Source organism: Varroa destructor, unplaced genomic scaffold (assembly GCF_002443255.2).
Source record: "Varroa destructor unplaced genomic scaffold, Vdes_3.0 BEIS01000002.1, whole genome shotgun sequence".
NCBI classification, from domain to species: Eukaryota; Metazoa; Arthropoda; class Arachnida; order Mesostigmata; family Varroidae; genus Varroa; species Varroa destructor.
In genome coordinates, this window is record NW_019211455.1 from 3,986,721 (window position 1) to 4,009,746 (window position 23,026).

Consider the following 23,026-nt stretch of genomic DNA (forward strand, 5'->3'; position numbering starts at 1 on the left):
TATATATATGCTTTACGGACAGCCGATACTGTTTGGCCATTTCAAAGGTTATTGAGTTAAATATGAAAATGTTTTGGATATTTGCCTTTTTTTTTTTATTTTATTTACCACTGTCGTATACACTGTATTGTAGAGGTTTACGCTAATAGGGTGGGGAGGATTTACTTAAACAACGTTTATCGATCTGTACAAAATCATGTATTAAAAATTTACGTCATTTCTCTGACAACTTTACAATCGAGCATGACCCTATAATAATTATTCATCGAAAGTTTATACCTTGAGCGGACTTCGCTAACAACTGTAGATTTTAATCTACAGAAATTAATAATAAGCAATTTTGTGAAATATGTGGAGTTTGTCACAGAAAACTACTCCGAGCCATAACTTCTCCGAGTACGTAGACTATGAGACGTTACTCCGCGGAACATAACCATATCATTCATAGACGCAAACGATGTGGGCATCGAATCTGTAGGAATAATGTCGAAGTCGATTTTTTCCGTGTTTTAGTTTGGGTGCATCCAAATATATAAAACTGCTCAAAAAAGTTCGGAAAAGCATATACGAATGCAAAACATACATTTGGTTTGGGCTCGTCAGTCATGGCAATTGTATCTGGTGACCACACAAGGTTCCTCCATTCAGTAGCATAGATCGTATGTTAAAGAAGTACTCGATAGGTCAAAGATGCGGAACGATGGCGCCTGTTGAAAACAAGAATGCCAAACCAAGTAAAGTAGTCCTCACGTCGATTTCAATTGCTGCATGTACATCTATTTACATACAGCGGAAATAAACGCAGAGTTATTCTTCTTTGCTAGAAGTCCTGCATTGCCTTCCATTATCGTATCGGGTAACTGAAACGTCTTAGCTCTAAATCGCCAATCGAAGTCGCCGAAGATGCAGCTGTTGTTCGTCTCCTTTTTTGTTTTGCTTTGACGCACTGATTGCTGTGGTCCATATCTCTCGATAGAGGCACGGGGAATAATACAGCAGGAATATTTCAACAATGATGATGGTGGGGGGACCAGGAGCCGAAGAAGTCAAAGATAATGATGATGATTACGACGACGGTGGCGACAGCAACGACGAAACGACCAATCTAAATAGTTGCTTTCGTTTGCAGTTTTACCAGTCAAATGGAGGGGTTGCATAGTGCCGGTAGTGCTGGTGGCGGGGGCAGGGGTGCTAGGGCTACTAGAATGGTGAGCCTTTGGGGGCGCATCTTCAACATTTGTTCTTAACCCATTTCTATTGGAAACCCACTTCAGCGCGAGCTTCTTTCGCGATTCAGCCATACTTAATCATTTCTAGTTGCTGTAACTATTTGAATCAGCAGCTGCATTATAACAGCAGCTACCGCTGCTGCCGCTATCGAGCTTTAGCACCAACCAATTTCAGCCATAACCATAACAACTCAATGTACAGGGGATAACTTGATGGCACCCCACTTACTTGCGTGTGACCGCGCGTCCTAAGATGTGTCAAGACCTGGCAGTTTGACAGCAAACGGTAGAAAGGCGTTGATGGTGTGTGAGTGGAATGTTTCTTCTGCCGATAACTGGACTCGCGCGCCCAACGGAGTTGATCGGCGAATCGTCCTGGGCGGCCGTTCAATAAGAACTCCTGGACGCCGACAACATATCCGGCGACATAGGTTCCTCAACTGCAGCTATTGAAATGCGTACATTCACACAGACACATGTACATATACACACCCTACGAACGTAGACCTACACACACGAGGAATACTCATGCCAAACAGCAGCTAGTCTGACAATAAGACAGACGGACGCGGTTGGTTGTAGTAAAAGCAATAATAACGTGAGCCAGTTGGCAAAGTCTCCCTCCGTCTAGGCGAGTCAGTAGCGACTCGAGCCACATATCACGAGAAATGGAAGCTCCAGCAGCAGAAGTAGCTGCTGTTCCCGCCGTTGAACGACGACTTGAAAGCGCTAGCTATCACATATAATAGCAATACATGTGCAGTGGGCGAATCGAGGGGTTCGACAGTGGCTACGGTGACGACGAACTTCAGAAACTTCAGCTGATACATGTTAGTGGCCGGCTAGCTTGGTTGCTGCCGCTGCTACCGTTATAGCTCCAGCTTCGGCTGATGCTTCCTTGTGATGTCGTTGCTCTGGATTTGAATGTTGAAATCAATCTAAATGCTCAAGAGTGATGAGCCTACTCGTCGTCGTTGTGCTCCGGCCACAGTCAGGTGGTAGGCAGCCAGACGAATAGCTATGCAGATACGCGTGTGTAGGTGCTGCATTCGTCATTGGTATCAATGATGGCCCTCGCGATGGTAACAGCGTTGTCGACTTCACTCGACGACTTGGTCCAGCGAAGGTCAAGAGGTCGTGTCCGCGCGTATCATCTAGAGACAAACGGTTGAGCAGTTGGGGCGGAGCTACGGGTGCCCTGCATCCATCGTCACCGCTGCTGTTGATACTTTGCTGTTTCGACCACCATACTCATCGGGACGCACTTCAGGGCCCCCACCAATGCTGCCGCTGCTGCCGTTATCGTCGTTGTCGCCGCCACATTCCATATCACGATGGCGCTGCCGAGAACCACCAATACTGTCCAACTTTTGCTTCCTCTGCTGCTCCTGTGACTGCTGCTGGCGCTTTAACGTTCAGGGGTTGGTGGAAGGAAGATCCGACAAGTAATGCTGTTCGAGGCATCATAGGTGACCGTTGCCTCGATAGTAGTAAGCACAGCAGCGGCAGCATGAGCTGCAGGTGCCGCTGGTTTTGCTACGATTCGAGAGCCTGCCTCTGCCGCCGTCATAGCATCAAACACCATCGCGTACCCAGCATTGCATCGCAGTGCCCTGAGAGCCAAAAAAAATTGTAACGATGGAGCAAACGACGGGAAGAGAGTGATGCCATCACCTACTTTATTGTCGCTTGCGAGTCGCCTAGCACTGACAACTGAAACGGCACCGCAACAGCAGCATCATCGTACGATGCTGCTGCTGCTGCTGGTGAACGGACTGCACGCGGCAAGCAATGGTCGTCCAGTGCTCAAATCATCGTTGCTTGCCATCGACCCATCCACCCTTTTTCCAAGCCGCGCCGACCTTTTCTTCTTCTTGGACGCTGTCTTTACCCGACGACATCAGCATCAGCGAGCAGAACGAACAGTGGCACTGCAGCGCGCATTTACAATAGCAACACCATCCTCACCCCCCAATAACAGCAGCTGTAGCAGCAACTTACACCGTCAGTGCCTCTGCTACAGTCAACACCAGCCACCGCAACGTCGCCTCGGCGATGAAGACGCGAGTCGTTCTTGCAACGCCTCATGTGGAACCGCCTGCGTGTTTGGTGTTGATATTTGGTGCGCCGTCCGTCGCCATTATTATGGCTTTTATCGGTGCCGTTCTTGCTGCTCAAGCAATCGCTGCTGCTGTCGTTGGCATCGTCGAACGCGTGCAAGGAAACCGCCATAGAAAATAAGTAGTGCCCATCACAAAAGTGACGATGTTGATGAGGAGAATTGATCGCGTTAGCCACGCGCCTCCCATGAGCATATACTTAGATATCGTTATTATTATATATGTATCGTGGCGGAGATGCTACAGCCACCGGTCGTAAAGAAAGCAGATACCAGAGATGGCCGCGTTCCGGGCCGATATTCAGCGATTTGCAAGGCAAAGTGGGCCTATTTGAGACTGAGAGCATGTAGGTCATGAGCTGTTTGTTTGTTGCTTTGTTAATTAATTAAAACTTTTGTGAATGTTGGCTGCTAATAGGAAAAATATTAAAGCTGGAGGCATTTATTCTTGCTAAAGCTGAACCCTTTTGGTGGTTATAATTTAGAAAAGTTTATAAAATCTCCGAACTTTCGCTATTAAACAAAATAGAAGTTTCGATGCTGCTAGACAGTAGCTGACCGATTACGACGTCTCCCGTTGTTCAATTGTATCACTGAGATAGTTATGTCCATGAGGAAACTCCTTTTTCGCATGCGGTGAATATAGAGATCAATGTCACAGATTGACGGCTAATGGTCAAAAACCAAACGAAATTCGGTTGGGCAGATCGAAGTGATAATAGAAAGGATTTGCAGAGCGAGCACAGAACTTCGACGCTACCGAGTTCCAGAACAAATGAATATCCTATCGGGACAATACACTTATGGTGAAGTTGGAGTTTCCATCTACCTATCATACACCCTATAATAACGTAGTTGTCCTAGCACTCAATCTCTTTTTAAAGAACAGAATAAATGCTGCCCTCATCGTGGGCTACGAAAAACGGAGTCGATAGAGTAGACTGTCTAGAAAATACTCCATATTTGAGAAAAAACTGGTTTAATGAACCGGGCCACTTATAAGAGAATTTTAGTTATGCTCTAAAAATATTATATTGACAGACGTGATCTTAAAGATTTTAGGACTCGTAGTGTTCGGAAGTTGTTGGATATTATAGTACGCTCTGACAGAAAAATATGTAAACTTTCCCTTTTAATAAAAAATTGTTCGAGCACTGGAATGTTGTTTTTACAAGAAAACAATAACGACTAAGATTATCCCCCTTGTGGGTTAACTTACTTTTTTTACTATTACCTGTGTGTAATATAATATAATTTCTCTAATCTATACGCAGACATTATATTCTTATAAACTTGGCGAAAAGATAGGTCAGTGATAGTGCCCTTCACAAATACCGATTTCGGGATTCGCTTTTTAAGACTTTAAAGTCAAATTAAATTGAAATGATACCCGCAACCGAAATAACGCGTTTGAAATCTCTATAAGCCAATTCCATATACAGAATTTTTGAGCCTAGACGTCGTACTGTACAAACAATTTGCCTTAGTTACATAAAATTTTTGGAAGCCTTTGAGAGCGACCATCAGGGTGCCTTGTTTTATAATAATAAAAACAAAACTACACAGTGTCTTTGTTGTAAACTGAATCCACTTCGCAACCATTCTTCTTTGCGACAATCAATTACGATCTGTGAGTGTGTATCGAAGAGATGTTAATACTTAAGTAGCTGTAGCTCTAAAGGAAAGCAAAAATAATGTAAACCCAATGATGTTCTCCTAGAAACTAGGGCGGACCCTTCAATTTTTCAGGATGTAAGTTGTTAAAAAGTTCTTACCATCATATAAATAGACTTTACCTATATTCTGAAACACTGTGTGATATAATATTTAAATATGTGCCTTATTAATTGTTGAGTCTACGTTAGAAAATTATAAGTCCCCTATATTAGGCCGAACTACTAGCTTATCCAGTTTGCATTCCGAACAAGATCCGTAATCTTTTGTCAGATCGGATATTATTTTATAGCAACTGACGTTACCACAGCTTCAGAGTAGGTCGCACTAACTAGGTTTGCATAAGTAAAGTGCGCCTGATAATAAAATGGCTACAATCAGCATGAGCCTCACGACTGATCAACAACTATCAAACGTGTAAATATCAAAGCGTTGGGTACTGGTAAAATCTCCAGTATATATTAGCTGTTCGTAACTACAACATTAAACAGAAATAACTTAATGCAAATCAAAATAACTGGTTAGTTTATCCGACTAAGTACCTCAATACATATATATATATATATATACAGCTATACATATATATATATATATATATATATATATATATATATATATAAAGAATGTCCAGTGGCACTGAATGAAAATGTTGGGGCAGCCTATAATAGTTCACATTTTTCCATTCTCTATATAATGTCTTTGCACTGCGAAGTCGGATTAAATCGCTTGAGTTACTCGTGCGATGGAGCATGGTGATGGTGACGATCCTTTATCACATCTTCTTCTTCACCCACGCCGTCGTGCTAGGGGGCGGATCGCGGGCGGATTTTTCGACGTTTGGCGAACTGTAGCAGTGAAAGCATTGAGTAAAACATGACGAGACGACGACGAGATAGGCCAATGTCGTGACAACCTCACTGGCACCAGCGGCATTATCAGTAATAGCGCTGGTTGAGCCACTACTAGAATTGACGCAAGCAACGTGTTAAACGCAACGGGCCTATCGTGTTGCCCTACAGAAAACCTTTTTCGTTTATAACCTCGGCGAGTTCTTCGTTGTACCGCCTAGACCCTATGCGATCGGTGAGCGCTGCTACGGCTGATCGGTCGTTTCTTGAATGGTTTTGTCGTGTCTGGTAACAGATAGCCTACGTCAACCTTGCTAACTGTTGCATAGATATATATACATTTTTTCACATGTATAAAGCCATATATAGACACATTCATTCACATTCACGCCAACGTAGAGGACAAGGCGGTCACATAGGAGATAAGCTGTCACAGATTGTGAATAGATTCCGGGCGACATGGTTCTCTTCCTCACGATTGCGGCGCGGGCGTCAGTGGGGTACGGACTCTCCTGATGTGATGGAGCTGCTGGATGCGTCAGGTGTTGATCGTAATGATGATTTGCTTAGTCTTGCGCAGGGTTAGTAGTTGTAGTGGTCGAAAAGGAGAAGCTGATTAAAACACTGCTGTCTTTACGACCATCAGTCCATTGATGTAGGCAGCGTTTGCGTGTCTGATGGGGGCGCAACTATTGCAGCTAGCCGTACTGCGCATTGTGGTACACTGCCCGTGCCGTACACGCGTGAACCTCCTACATGTGGCGACGTATGGCTGTCCGTCCAATGCTCGGGCCAATAAACGAACCAATCGATGGACAAGCACTCTGACCGACCGAAAACGTCACACAGCTTACAGTGCATTATGTTTACGTGTATGCGTGTGTATGTGTGTAGATGTACGCATCTATCTACGTGTGATTGCGCTTGGTGCTAAGTGAGCTCAGTATTCACAGTTTCGTTGCCAACTAAAACTGCAGCACTGGTTTCTCCAACAAATTGACCACAGTCTGGCGTGATGGTCAACCCAACATCTTTTATTGCTGCCACCCCACTTTCAGTCAACCGATCTACCTTAGAAGTAACAACAGCAGCACCAGCCGAATGATCGGGGGGTCTCTTTGACGACGTTGTCAGGATTGACGACGCCAATGTTGGCGTCGGCGGACACCAATGCTATTTCTGCTTCAGATTTTGTTACTGCTGCTGCTGTTATACCGTAGCTGATGAACACTCCAACGGCAGTTGACCCAGTGACGAACGGTGGTTATAGCGAACGGGTCAGAGGTTCAAGCGATCCGAGTTACGGGGCTTATTGAAATGATATAGGCGCGTACACACACAAAAGCAGACAAACATGTGCAGCAATATACGGTCCATCAAAGAATTCAACAGCTGAATCTAACTAGGTAAATCTGAGACCAGCGATTGGTCTCGCTGATAGATTAAGTATTTCTATAGAGCACTAACAGAAAGTGTACTATGCACCGGTACTAATAGGAGAATATCACTCCACTATACCGTCTAGTAGACAATTTTTATCTTCAATCGGAGTGCTATATATCTATATATAAAACAATGCATCTACATCTCTATGTGTAGCGTTCGTAGTTGTAAAGGCTGCATGTCAAGTTTAGGAATCTTAATAAACACATTAATAATATTATGGACCTCAAAAATGTAGAGTTCTGTGATACGCCTACCTAAGCAGGTTTTTTAGCGTGACAGGGGTTTTCGGCCGCTAAATCGATAATTCAGTGAAGCTGTTAACGACGCAGTTTCGTAAATTAGAACGTATAATTAAATAAACTTAAATCTCTGTTCGCAATGTTATTAAGACACCCAGTCTGAATTTCGAATGCCGGCTTGACTATAATAAATAGAGACCAACAGTTTAATTTGTTTCCACTTGTTTTAATACGTTTTTGAGAGAACACGCTGTGCGCTGTTTACCAGTTTTCTTTGATTTTTTCGTGCCGAAATCCTGATTCAGTAATACTGCGGTTCAACCATGCAAATGTTTGTCACCTAATTTCAAGGTCGAGACCAAGAACAAAAAATTGACTTTTGTACATATGTAATTAGAGCGTTTGCTCAAAGTAGTACTCTATTTAATAATAGTGACTGGTTTAGTGATGGCAAGACAACCTTACATTTCGCTCTGTCTGTATCATTTCATCAATAGGTAGACGTTCTTGTCTTCTTTGTTTTTATTTTTCAATCAATAATGTTATTACTATCATTATGACTCTTATAGACAAAAAGTAGGCCAAGTTAAATGAAGTGATTAGCAGAACCTTCGGACAGTCTTCATCGTGTAGTAGGATCAAATTCAATAGGTGCTGAATCATAACAATATGGCAGTACCCTGGTGAAATTTGTTCGCTATGCTTTTCTTTATAGGTTGATAAAATTACTATTTTAATATATTACTCGAAATAAATATTCAGTCAGCAAAGCGTCTAACCTTGCGTCATGCATGTTGAAGGAGTCGGCTGCCCGATAATTTGTGCTTGCTCTGTTTCATTTCATAGCTTATCTAATAAGGCGTATCGGTCGATAGACAAATTTTCTCTTCGTTCAATTTTACGAGAATATGGAAGGGTATCTGTGGAACAGGCCATAGCTAAGAAAGACACCTGCGTAAGATCATATGCGGCCTTAACTACAATGCAAACCATCTTTGTCGGACATCCCGGCGCACTAATTAATGTTTTTGAAAATCAAGCTTAACTGTTTTTCTAACAATGCGACAAGTGCCGAGCCATCGTTAGTTACGGCTGACAATTATGCTGTGCTGAAAGCGGGCCACTCTTCTATCGAAGGGCCGAAGGAGGAATGTCCATGTTTCTGCAATAAACGGACCCAGTCGAACGGCATGAGTACCATCAGGGCTAGCATTCTAGAGTGGCAAACATCATGGTTAAGCCTGTGGCTGAGTGTCCGAGCACAAAACTATGTACGTCACTGCGAAGTTTATAAGAAGCACGCCCAACGACATCCAATCATGCAGACCTGCGAAAGCTAATAGATAGTTACTGACACGGCCAACAGTAATTAAATGAGAAAGTGCAGCTGATAATGCCATTCAGAAGTTTGCAAGGGATGATTCCAAAACATTTCACTGGGCCATGTATTCAGCTCAACTTACGAGCAACATCTACGCGTATTCCACAACAGCTGATTTGTAGGCTCCTTCAACAAACGAAAACCTACAGAACTTCATATATAATATGCAGAAATCGTTCGCAATATTTTTACGCGATCAATGCTGCACGACCTGCCCGCGCAGCGCCTAGACATCGCAATGATTACTTTCGAAATATTCTAAGCGGACGCTTACTAAATGTATATTGAAGTTAACTGCACTCCAGTTGAATTCAAGGCTACGAAGCGAAACTTCATTGGGATGCATCTCTCTTAAATGATCACAAGTAATTTTTTATCATTTAATTTTCGTTGCTTGAAATTGGCGTAACTCGAAAGGTATTGCAATCTTCGATGTGGATAAAACCCTCCTATATACCCATATAGTCCCTATCAAGGATATTTGTTTAAAAATTCGCTTGTATCTAGATTGTTTGAATGACAACAAAATAGTAAATAATAATAATAAAAAAAAAGTTCCGACATACTGAAACTACTGGCTAGAATATTCCGAATGATGAACTTATTTACTTCAAACGTTTGTGTAGTACAGCTACACAATACAGGCCTATGTATATGTTCAGTGCTGCGCCGAATTCAGTTCAGGTGGCAGCCGTCTAGAATTAGCATAGGACTATTCGTTTAGCCGTGCCCAAGTCAACGGCCAGTTAACAAAGTATGGTTACTGTATGAAGTAGGGGATACGAATTTATCCCATACCGACAATTTTATCCTGCACATGAATCATGCCCATGGACGTGCGAGAGAATGACGTGTGGTCTGGAACAAAATTAGGCGCCGAACTTATGACTCAGGCCTGTAAAACACGTAAACGAAATGTACGTAGAATGAAACAGAGAGAAATTTAGGTTTTCAATCAGTAACAGTGAAGGTTGACTAAGATGTCAACTAGTAGGGAAAGGAAGCTTCTATCCAGAATAGCTTAAGCTGTGAATCTGCTTTTTTCCGGGGGTAAAGTCGCTATCTCTGTTATATGAACACTGTTTATAGAACGATATCATACACATCGTTACGATCCGATTTAAAGTTACACACAGCTTAAAACTATAAAGCTTTTCATCGTCATGCCTAACAACTTTGGGTGACGAATACAAGTAACTCAGAGGGACCAGGTCAAGAGCAACCTTGAAAGGGCGTCAACAAATAGCGACCAAAATGTATTTACATAAATCTTTCTTCGTCATTCAAGATGTTATTTAAGCGCAATGTTAGTGAAACGGACTCTGTAGGCTTCCTTCATGGCGGTTGTTTGCCTCACCTAGTCTTTGGCACTTTTCGCCATATCTCTGAAATGGCGTGCACGTTTATTCTCTTTAAGTTCGCTCTGGGTCCGTGAATTATTGTAAACCAAGGGTCCCTGAACCATTTACCGAAAGAGTTTACATCTCAAAACTCCACTATCGAACGCAGCATATGAGTATCATTGACCCCTTTTTCGACGAAACAGATGGTCTCAGGCTTTCTTGTGTTCGAAATTGAAAGTAAAAGAAATGTGCAAAACACGTAACTTCAGTAGGGTGGTTCAACCTCCCCACGTAACTAATAACAACGTAATAGCTTTATTAAGGATAGCATTGGCAAGAGGCTGTTTTCTGTAGAGGGTGACATCGAATGACCCTCTAGATTATGCGACGTAGCTCTGTTCAACTTCTCTTTAGGGTATAAAAAAAAAAAAAAAAAAAAAAAAAAGATATACTACAATGGTCTAGGGACGGTGGACAAGTTTCCGGAAAATGTCAGCACCTTTGCTTTAAAGATAAGGCCAGATGTATGCAAAAAGTGGCTAGAAATTGGACTAAGTGAATACCTGCCATGAAAAATGCCAGGAAAGCCCACCTTACAGATGTTGTATTTAAGTAAAATCTTAATTGTGTAATTTTTGTAATAAAGGAACATTCATGCTATTTTGAAGTTGATCTCAATCATATGTTTGTGATTCGCATTTTTGCTCGAAGGTTTAGATTTGGACCTAGACTGCTTCTACAATTTTATGCTTCGTAAGCAACCAGCAAGGCACCGTAGCATGCAAATGTCTACATAGTAACTTTTTTAATGCGAAACTGCGATAGGCTCGATTAGGTGATGCCATTAATGCTGGGAGTAAGACTGCTAATTTTAAATTAATCGGAACTAGATAGACAGTGTAGCGCAAGGACTGCATGCTACTCGCAAAAGCAATCTAACAAGATGACAATAATGGTCCCTCTCTGTAATATTTTTTGCTTCGCATACGCGGCATAATTTCGAATAACAGTGAGCTCTAAACGTATCTACCTGAATTTTCTATTAATTACGGTTAATCATTTCTTATGAAGGTATTTCGACAGTTCGGAGACGTTAGCTTCTCAAATAACTGGCGTTAAGCAATACGGGCATCTTGAAATAAGTCAGCAGCGGTCGCATTGTGGAGCGATAGTTAGCTGGCTAAGATGAACGAGGAGATCGCTTCACCCGTCGACCTTTCTCGGTCTTGACGTGCAGGAAGACATCTGGGAAAAGTCAAAAGTACAGTTCAGAGGGATTATACCCTGACCTACTTTGTACTTAAAAAGATGTTGACGATAAATAAGTAACTATGTCTCTGACAGATAACAGTCCTAGCTTATTCAGGGAGAGGCGTACGAAGATTCGAGGACCTGCTGCCGTCGTATGCTAAACTTCCGTATAGTACATTTGGGAATCTACGCAAATCATCAGCGCATAGCGCAGAATATGGAGAGTGTTCAAGTTTAACTGCACAAACGTTAAAAACACAACTAACTCAAAGATCAGCGAATTTTGCATCTGAAAGCGCCTGTTACAGCTTGGTGCTTAGGCAGCCAATAGTAACAGTTCAATAAGATCTCTAACGGAAAAAAACATGGACTTTTTCGGGCATCACTGCTTGTATCGTGTTTGTGAGAAATGTGACAATAATTTAAGGCAACTCTCGAAAAGACCAAACCCTTGAAAATGTAGCAACTCGATTCTCAAATGGCGAGATTTTGTTTGCCGTTATATCGCTAACTAAATGCTATTGCTTAAGGACGCCTAACTTGTACGTTTGGTATCAGCCATGCGGCTATTTGGGTAGACGGTCGCCGATGGCAACTGTCGTATACCCCTGCAACTTGAACTTGCTGAAATTATGATATCATCAAACAGTTTACGTATTTCAAACTACCCGCACTGTGCATTTACGGCAGGCAGTACTGTTGCTAATTAGTGATATGACATGCGCGCCACCTGCAGTATCATCCGAATTCTTCCTTATGGATTGTAAGAGCTCGATCTGTTACTCTTCTTTTCCCATCCACCATCACAAATGTACTAATAATTATCAGAACCGACTGAGCGAATCACGGCAGGCTGACGTTTACGCACCGGAAGTTTTGTTGCAATTCGTACGTCCACACGCACGGACACCTACAGGCACCCACCAGATTATCGACGGCTACACAAAAGCATTCCGCGCGGAGGCGACAATCGGCATCATCTCAATTGAAAATCTTAACAATCAACCTTGTTTTTATTCTATTGCCCTGTATAAGTAGCCAAGCTCGTATCTCACGTTCTCTAGCAGTCCAATCGAACGCGCTCGCTAACGTCAACCTGGAGTGCTCTACTTTTCGTTTTCTCTCTGCTTTTCGTTGCTATATCGCTGCTTCGATCGGCGTGTCATCGTGAGGACTCGTCGTAGTAGTCACAGTACTGGCGATGCTAGAGCAGAAAAGTATTTCTCTCCAATGAACGACTGGTGATAGTGACAGGCACCACTTCTTTTAACGCCACATATCGACCGGCTATCAGCTCAAAGGTGGAAGTCCTCGAAAAGGTGAAACAAAGATGATACATCTAGCAGTGTCGCATGCCCAAAGCAGCTGTAGCAATAGCGACGACAAGACAAAAAAAAAGCCAAGCAAAAACAAATACGCTAGCTACTGGATTACTCGATGCCATTATAACACTATATACTATTTTACTGGTGTGCAAGCGCTCATGAGTAAAAAGTCGTCATCTAATCAATATGGGCTACTTTTCATGGTCCAGAAGAAACAGTCATGGCCCAAAAACGAGTGATTGAACTGCACGCTAATTCTACTTGTGACAGTATGACATAACATCCTGTACACGTACGATAAGTCGTTAGGATTACACATGGCTGCACGCAGCTTCCTGGTTCAACTTGACAAGCTATCAATAATAGTAGTAAAAGTAATGTTTGTTGCAACAAGCTTCTAGCAGATTTCCATGACACTTGAGTACACTCGCCCACGAGGTTGAGAGCACTATAGCTTCATCAGTATTAGCTTTTCAAATTGTTCGCCATTTACAACAGCTGTTGGTGTTGTGTACATCGTTGGTATTGTTTCCATTTCCATTACTTCATAATCATTTCTTCTCTCTAGCAGCATCTTTTGCTGTGGAACTTCTCCCTCGTGGTAGCATCGGTCAGCTCTGACAATTATGGACCGCCCATAACACAGCAGCAGCGGCAGCGATGGACCTTGCTGCTCTGCCTAGTCGTTCGCAGTTTATAAATTTTGCCGCTAGAAACCGCTAAGAAGACAGCTGGCTTACCCCCTTTCTCTCTCTCTCTCTCTCTCTCTCTCTCTCTCTCTCCCCATACATACATATTCCCATAGCACGGCGTGCACACAGAAGGTTCTGTGGAAGCAGGCGGATAAAAGCACGAGAAGAGAGGAAAGGAACACGCGCGCACATCAAAGCTAGTAGAATTCTAGCGAATTCTGTGAACCCCCGTGCCAATTTCCTGTCTTCGCCTGGAATTGTTTAATTAGCAGCGCGAATCAGCACACTGATGACAATATCGTGAAAGATGTGTGTGCCTTCGTTTGTATGTAGGCGCAGCGACAGCAGCTACGATTGCTACTATTATTCGTATTTGGTTTTTGTTTATCCAAACGCTGAGGACGGTATGTTCTATGAGGGAGTTCGTACCGCAGCATTATAAGTATCAACTAGCTTCTGTTGATGTTGGGGGTCAACTCGCGGCATATTCAACCTGGAGCAGCGTAAGAGGTCACTTGCCAAATCAAGCAAGGAGTTTTCGAAAGCTGAGCTATAACTAATGCACTGACTATCTGCAGCGCCAATTTGGACTATCGCCAAAGGGAGTATCGCTACTACTACGGCTTCTTCTATAGTAGCAAAGGAAAGGAAACCCCACTATTTCTTAGGCAGCCCCTGTATTTTCCTTCTGTTCGTGTTTATTGCTCATAAAGTAGCCCACCGGATCCATTCGATACAAACATGATTGCACATGTGTTTTCGTCTACAACCAGGATACAGCGACTTAGGAATCGTGCAAATTTTACGCCATAGTGATGCACAATGATTACCACGTCACATTCACTTTGACCATTTGCAATTTTCAGTAAAATGTTATATACATGCTTTTTCTTTTTTCAAAGAAAGTACACGACGAATTGTAGTTCTGTCTTAAAGCGCGTTCCGTTAGATCAAAGGTTTTCTGGATTTCCTAGAAGTAAGAGACGCGACCTCAGAACGGCCCGTACTGACCTTATTGTTACCTCGCAATAAAACAAACATAGGACGTACTGAACTATACGAAATCTATAAATAGACCCGTCGAATTAATCGAGGGCAGATTATTTACAATCTTCATGAAATATCGCCTGATGGCAATTCCGGGAAGAGAAACTGATTAGTACCGCAGTTTTCGTCAACACATTCTAGACTAAGATCAAGTTGGACGGCGCATAACCTTGTTTGTGTGTGCCAACTTATATTGCTGTTTCTACTAAATGGCCCCTAAGAGGTATCCGGTAATAGTAAGAAATTATTGTTCTGCTACCTATAGGCTACTCTAATCTCTCGCTGAATTTTTTCGTCATGATGAGAAATTCACTCAAGGTTTTTATGCATTTTTTAATTTTTAAGCCTTCATATCATAGACAATATAGTACGGCTTTTTATACTGGAAATGTCATCTGGAACTAATAATGTTTTTTTGCGTAGAGTCAAACTGGATATTCGAATCAAAAACGATCATGCTGTTTCTTGGCTAATTCTGGTGCCACAGTTGTTTCCAGCCAGGCTACTGGCACAACTCCTGACGGCAATTGTTGTTTGGCCTATGATTACTGCTACGGCGATGCCAAGCAAACTCTGACGGTTTGTGAGAATTTGGAAAAGCGAAACTTCGCGCATCGGATTCGTGGTCGTTAGTCGAACAGGTACGTACATAGTCCGAACGTGGAATAACTTTAACTTAAATTCTGTTTCATTTGGTCATGAACATTGTAACGAACAGGCTCAAAGAGAAGTCGACAGTGAAGCAGGTTTTCGTTGTGTTCGAGGCAGAGGGGATCGATAAAGACTCAATGAGATTTCAGATAACCTAGCATGTATAGATGAATCCAGTCGGCCAATAAATGGCACCGATACATAATCGGACATCTACGCCCAAAGATCGACAGGCCGAACTATCCTAAAAACCAGACGAACCACATCAACGTCACACCCTTTTGAAACGTCCTTAAGGATCTGTTGTTTTAGACCTCTTTTTATACTCGTGCACGAATACGCTATGATATATAGTGGTACTAGAGGCGGTTGGCAGTGCGCATACGTCTCGATAGGATATCAAACGACGCGCAGGCCATCGAATAGGAACACTAATATGCTATGATAACAAAGCTAATACGGCAACTAGTGCAGCATGGCAATGTGCACTCGTGACCACTCTTACCATTAATTACATATCACCATAGATTTGTATTGTATCGTACAATTTTCCACACAGTTTAGCGGTTGCCTTCAGGGGAAGCGGTCAGCGTTCCCCATTGACCATCGATACGCTCCATAGCTCTAATCTATGGCATACATGGTGCACTTGCCTGCATTGCAGTAGCAGCAGCAGCAGCAGCAGTACCCTCGGCTAGAGCTGCCTCTTGGCAGTTGCTGTGTATCTATATATTAATTACTGACCATTCATCTACCCACCTATTATAGAATTCCACTACACATCTATATGTAGCTAATGGTTATTATATCGACGACTAATTGCCAACCTGCGGCTTTCGTAGAAGAGTTGCTTCTGCATTTACACGTTGGCCGTACTCGTGATAAGAGTCGACATTGCGCCATTCTAAGTACCACATAGATATCTAACGCAAAACTGTAGTTCGCTGTGTCCGCTATTGTGCGCGCTTGTTCCGGCGGTGTTTTGGCCGTGAGTGTGATGACTCTCTAGCAGCTACTACTCATACCAGCGGCGGTGGCTGTAGAACGAACGGCCACGGTGAGACCTGTCTGTCTACCTGCCTGTTTCTGCCTGTCTGCCTGCCTGCCTGCCTGCCTCTATCATCTGCGGCTTGCGGCCGTGGCCGCTGCTGTTGTCGTTGTCCACCGGTCCGTGTGTCGGTCAATCCGATAGCCACCGGTGCGTTTCGCCCTTACCGACACAGCAGCAAGAGGGTGACTGGCTTACTGGTGTCTCGTGCGTTCGCCGGGCGCCGAACGGCGAGCGCCCCGGGGGCGGGGTCAGGTGCAGGCTGCTGCCGCTGGCGGCGCCACGGCGAACGCTGGCGTCAAGGCGCACCAGCAACTGCCGGTAGAACATGCGTCTGCTGTGGCGAAGCCAGCAGCGCCTGCGGCGGCGGCGGCGGCGGTTGTGTTGGTTATAGAGTAGCGCTGCCGCCGTCGACGATTCTTCGACTGCGACGGCAGCAGCCGCGGGAGAGACGCGACAGCGAGAAGAAGAACACAAGCGCCGCCTCGGACCAGCCACCGGAGTGAGCTGCCTAGCAGAACTGTTCTGGCGGGCGTCAGGTGTGTGTCGAGCGAGAGCGCGCTTTTTCATCGGCTGCCGCTGTTATCTCTGCCGCCAACGATCATTAACAAGCACGAAAAGCTACTGTCGCCGAACTCAGCGTCACCGTCGCAACTGCTATCATCGCTACGACAACACAAGTAAATGTTTTCCATAAGTACTAAGAAGTTTGGAAAAGTTGAAGCTAGACAGGCTAGTGTAGCAGGACAGCGAGATCAATAAGGCAAAAGCAGCGAAAATGTAGCGGCTAGAACCGGTTGACCGGGTGGTGGTTTAGTGTGCTATGTAAAGTTCTGAATGAAAAATCGAAAGTGCTATCCAACAATAACAACAGTCGCGACAACGTTTCAACTAATACCTGCAGGATCAACAACAGGGTCGGCGACGAAAGAAGCTGGTGATTTCCTGACTCGCAGGCTGGCAACGTTACTCGGATTTAAATAGAAGAGGTTTTGGATGCGCTGGCTTTGACTGACTTCGTCGTGATGGTCGCGTGGGGGCACGTCGCTATACTAATCATTATCATTGCTAAGGTGATCATCAGCCAAAGTATCAACGCTTTAAACAATAGCAGGTACAGCGTTCAAGGAAGTACCACAGAGTCAACTGGGAACGGTGTATGCGCGTGTGCGCTTGTTATTGGTAAACAAAGAATGTGATACCTGCAACAGCAGGAGTAGCTTTAACAAACATTCAAGTGCAAAAGATGGTGTTTTTATAAAAAGGACCTAGACCAACGCCAGTCTTTGTCATCTACTCGCAGTAGAATCGATATTGTGGTCTCCAATCGCGGCCTTATTTATCCCGCCTGAAGCTTCAAGTCGTTACCGTTGCCTACCGTGCAATAAAGACAGACAGAGGAGCACAACGAGAGAAACGAGGTTTGTGACTGGTGCTTCAACAGCTTCGATTGGCCAATACATTTTCACGTGTCGGATATTGTGATGAAGTGTCGAGTGGTGCAATACGTATTCACGCATACGTAGATGTCTATAGATAATATATATATATATATATATATATATATACCTATATAGCCGAGAAACACATGGAACTTGTCGTTGTAACTGGAACGACGCAACGCATCGCCTAATAGTAATCAAAATAACAAAAACTTATATAACTGCATCGCATGTGTTCCTAGCGAACTAATCCTACCTGCAATCGTCACCGCTATTGATACGGGCTACAAACTTAATAGTGGTCGACATTCGACCGGACCCAATCTACAGCCGATTAACTTCCTAATTGTTTCATTTATAAGTAAAATAGTGGTGATAGATAGTGTGGGCTTTCCTCTCGCAGTGGAAGCCAGAGTGCCATGGAAAGTTACTCAAGCGATCAGACAGTGGATCACGATTTGCTTAACATGGCATCACAACGAATGGACCCTATACAAGATACCTCATCACCTGGGTCGCGCGGAGCCGACTCACCTTCGTCAGTGAGTTCGTTTCCTCACCCGCCATTCGAACCGTGGCCGCCTGCCTCACTGGCGAGTCAGGCACAAGCGTACGCCGATAGCTTTGGGATGCCACCTTCCTCACAGGCGCCCACAGGCTGTCCACCGCAGCCTGAGCTTGTATTCGACAAGGATCACCTATCGACCCAGCTGCAGTTTCCTCAACAGCAACAGTTAGCTCTGCAGCAACACATGGCTGTCGTTCACCAGGGTGCGCTGGGGCCTGGTGGGGGGGCCGGAGGCAAACGCGCGACCGAAACCCGAATCCGCCGACCCATGAACGCGTTTATGGTGTGGGCCAAGGTTGAACGCAAGAGACTTGCCGACGAAAATCCGGATCTACATAACGCCGATCTCAGCAAAATGCTAGGTAAGTACCTACGGAAAATGTGAATTATATATTTACGTGGCGAAGTTGAGGCAACGACGCAGCTGAGCAATAGCAGGAAAATTGGCGATTGTTTTCATTACCGCACAACAGGGATAAGAGCACATCTCTTCTACAATAGATCAAGCTGGCACATAAGGATATTCTTCTAAAAGTGTGATAAAAAAATAAAAGTTTTTTTGAACTTTTAAGCAAATAGTTGTCGAAAAGTGAAGTCGAAACGCGTTGGTTGTATCTAGTAGTGCCTGCGGAATTTCGCTATCTGTCTAAGCCATACACCCTATATCTCATCTCTTCGGGTTATTTTCTCAGATTATACAATCAAGTTCGACTTTTAATATCACAATTGTTGAATATAATAGGTACCATTTCTACGACTGCACATAACTTATATATAAACAACTGCATATAAAATAAAAATTTCTTAACCATCCAGCGGTCCATAGCTTTAATCAACTCCAAGTCCACTTGTTACGTCACCATGTTTCACTTATTCGACTTTCTGTACATTGCCTCCTCGTTGCCATCAAAAAATACTTGTGTCCCAGTACATTTTTATTGATGATCCTGGTATGCTGTTGCATCGTGACCAGCTTTGTGCCATTCGTCAATAAACAATTAAAGCATAAGCAAAACAATGTTTCGCATATCGGCTTCAGTCCGCGTGCGTCGTGCCGCGTACAGCACGTACGGAGAGTGTGTCGACGACGACAGTTAACGAAGTCATCATGATAATCATTATCAACATCGTCGTTGTCGACTGCTGCTGCTGCTGTTCTTGTGTGGGTGGGCCTACGGATGGAGAATAGCGTACGTTTGAATATATGAGATTACAAGTGGCTCGTACGAGTGTTTGTCGACTTGTTCCAGTGTGTTTCCGCGCGCTTGTTGCTCTGCCGCAATAGGAGAGCATACCGCTACATGACGTGCAGCGTTCTGTGGTGAAGTGTACGCTCGAATCTAGCGTGTTGCGGAACCGCTGCGACAACAGCATGCGTTCGTTGTGCATACAAATGCACGCGATGTGTGCACGTGCTTTGACGTCGGCAGACCTCGAGCAGAAGCAATGCTCTGTCGCATTTCTGTAGTTTCGTCGCTGTACGGCCGCAAACAATCATTTGCAAATCATCGACTCTCCACCCATCCACTATGTACCATTACGTCTACGGTATCCTCCCTGATTATTTCCTCCTCCCTCTTTTCCTTCCTCTGCTGTCGGTTGTATCTGTAGCCAGTTAGCTCAGACGGATTAGACGCTGCTCAGATAGATGGTCTACTGTGTTGACTGCTGTACGTCCGCGCCGCAGTGATATACGGTGCACGCTCACTTTCCGCCTTTGCCTTAGTGATGGCGCGGAGTTCTTCTATTAAACATCTGTACGCACAAATATGTTGTACGGTATCGTTGCTCTTGTCTGGCTTGACTTGGGCACGCGTCTATCCTATGTTTGTCGAAGTCGCCCTTTCCACTGATGCCACCATTGTTGTTGTCGATGCTGGTAGCCATAACGTCGTCACTAGCAATGGCAACAGTCGTGCCTGCTGTTTGGCTTGTCATACCCTGCTTCTTTGAGCTCGTTCGCGCACCCGACTACGCGCGATGTATGATGTTGTAACGTTTGGTTCATAGAAGCTCTGCGATGGGAATAACGTTCTTGAGCGGTGTCTATGGCGTCGCCAGCAGCGAATGTTTTTCGTTTAATGTCGATTCCACCGCCCCCGCTACTGGATTCAGTGGTCCAGATACCAAGCAGTAACGACAACTGTTTCTGATAATATGCATAAAAGAAACAGCAGCAGCCGCCGGAACAAAGAAGATTGAGTAGCATAGCAGATGAGCAGGACAAGATTGGGACGACGAAGAAGAACAGTAGAGCGGATATTTGTGATGATTAGACCGGAGCTGTTTGTTCGCTATGAGCTCTGGGTCTGACTGAGACGAGATGATCGCGTCGGCGATTAATCTATCGACGACACGGACAATAATCCGTCATGTTCCGTTCGTCCGATCACTTAATGAATTCATGGCGATGATCAGCGGCGAGCTTTATCGCACGTCCGAACATCTGATATCAGCGATAATTTGTCCACATTGGATATCTACACATTTATGGGTATTTTGACAATATACATATATATATATATATATATATATACTGGCAATGGTCAACGACAATTTGAAGTTGACGCAAATTTTGACAATATATATATATATTCAATTTCAAATTGTCGTTGACCACTGCCAGTCTGATCTACGGATCTGGCACTTGTTCCAATAGAAAGGATGTTCTGAAGAAAAAACGGCGCCCAAGAGAGCTGCCGTAAATGTTACTTCCGTCTTGGGCTGCTGCTGCAGTTGCCGCCCATTATGTCCTTTTTGTTATTGCATACACAAATTCTAGGTGCTACATAGCTACGGCCTATATTTAAGCATACGTAGTAGTACATATAAATGAAATACACTACCGTGAATATCTGTGGTGACAGAAAAAATTTACAAAATTACTTACCGTATTAACACAAAATATATTTAGCCAAGTAAAATAACGACGTTAGTGTCTGCATCATGGCCTTAGCGGTGTATTGGAGTCGCAGACGTTTAGCGGCGGTCAGTCTCGAAGGTGCCCTCATCATAAGCATGATTAAATTCGATACTGACGGACGTTCGCAGTAAGAGGCCAATAGTTATATGGTAGAAACACTTTATACGATGATGGCAGTAAATCATCGATAGGTGGTAGATTACTCTAAATGTTTTCGTATTTATATTGATATACGTCGTTGACTTTCGTTCCGTTTTAACACAGGTATGTCGCCTTTAACTTGTCCTTTCGCTGTAGCTTACCTGCCTGTATGATACATAAGAACAAGTGAAGTACATCGATGCGTTTCAGCATCTGGCAAAAAACATTCTGTTTTATTTTATCCAAATCAGCTTTGCTCTACGGTTGTACGTGCGGTAAGCATTGCTGCACTGCGAAACGAAACATATCCACCGGATACTGAAATCAGATCACTTTAGATGTTCAAAAAAACGTAACGTTTTGTAAAAAAAAACTTACCACTGCTCTATTGCGGAGACTGATTAATACACAGATCGTATTAATCGTGTAGTGATCTGTAGACTTCATTTAACAATACACTACGATCTACAAAAAGGCAAAGAAAAGATGATGCCTTTATGTTCTACTCAAAGCTCATGTCGCTACAAAACAGGACACGTTTTATGGTCGAAAGCGAGTTTTCGACTGCGAGCAACCGACTGCGAGTCGACAACGAGTATTTAGCCGCTTTCATGCCAATATGCTGATGTTCGGCAACCTGAAGAACTTTGTCCGTCTCTCCTGTTTACCCCACAAAGGGGCTCCAGTTGCAGTTATTGTCGCCTACGTCTTAAAGCTATTGTAGAGTAATAGAGGGCCTTATCTGTCGACCGTGCGCAATAAAGGAATACCGTAATATATAGAGCCTTTGTGGGTGTAGTTTGGATCTAAGTGTAGCAATGTTAAGGGAAATGATCGAATGCAGGCTCTCGATCCTATAAAACAAGCAAGGTTTACCTTTGAGGGTGATACCTTCCACATGTAGTATTATACAAGGTAGGTATAGGTATTTAGCTGGGGCGTTGAATAGGGCCGTATTGATGCTTATTCAGACAAGAACGTCTTTGTCAAATACTTGTTAGCCTTTGTTAAAAAAGGATTAATTGATGCTACATGCCAACACCTGCTGTGTACTACGGTGATTATGATGGTGGAAAACGAGGGTTATGCATATGTTTTGATATGTTATTATTTCTGACGTCCTGGAATATCTACTTTTATATTCGTTTTAACGTTGTAAAATTATGGTAGGACATTATAGCGGGCCGTTTTTTGAGAACTCAGTATCACATTTGCTGCACATCGCTGCCGGCGCAAGCGAACAAGCAGCTACGTTGGAAAATCAACAGAAGACATTATCAGCGGAAATGCTAGAATTTTGCCCCAGTCCTCAGATTCTTCTGTATACACCAGAAGGGGTGTGTGTGAGACCCTTTGTATATGTATCAACCTTCAACAAATGCAAACATTTCATGGAGCCTGTATTTCTGTTCTCGCCTATGGCTGTATAATACGTGTCTGTTTTTCCTATAATTTCGATATTATCTCTCAATTCAGCGAGGACAAATACACAAAATTAACGCCCGTTTGCAATGAGGGACGGTCTCACCGGGATTGGTACTGGATGTAGCGGAGCACAAAACGCTGCCATTATTCATCCAGTTCGCAAAGCACGATATAGAGAACACTCTAGAGGACGAAACGAATCCTGTGAAGTATTTTTCTTCGAAGCATCACGCA

At 43.7% G+C, this 23,026-nt stretch overlaps 1 protein-coding gene and 1 long non-coding RNA gene across 7 annotated transcripts in view; one reads left to right on the forward strand and one right to left on the reverse strand.

Moving 5' to 3' along the window:
* Positions 1 to 4,537: 4,537 nt before the first annotated feature.
* LOC147757268 (uncharacterized) lies at positions 4,538 to 13,521 on the reverse strand. 2 transcript variants are annotated; one of them, XR_015320527.1, is made up of 4 exons: positions 13,152 to 13,521; positions 12,399 to 12,895; positions 11,310 to 11,524; positions 4,538 to 9,831 (listed from the first exon to the last, which is right to left on the reverse strand). It is a non-coding gene; the product is annotated as an uncharacterized LOC147757268 (long non-coding RNA). The 2 variants fall into 2 exon arrangements; XR_015320526.1 differs by lacking the exon at positions 12,399 to 12,895 and having other exon boundaries at positions 13,152 to 13,490.
* Positions 13,522 to 13,655: 134 nt separating this feature from the next.
* The window catches only part of LOC111244196 (uncharacterized), a 180,161-nt gene continuing 170,790 nt past the window's right edge, over positions 13,656 to 23,026 (forward strand). For 3 of the 5 annotated variants that reach the window (XR_015320514.1, XR_015320515.1, XR_015320516.1), the window contains exon 1: positions 15,802 to 18,665. Coding sequence is in view for 2 of the 5 variants with exons in the window: in XM_086979447.1 (XP_086835573.1) it covers positions 18,155 to 18,665 (511 nt within the window). In the remaining 3 variants the exon portion in view is untranslated. Of the gene's footprint in view, positions 15,236 to 15,801; positions 18,666 to 23,026 lie in introns of those variants that run through there. The other 2 variants (XM_086979447.1, XM_086979446.1) reach the window with 2 other exon arrangements.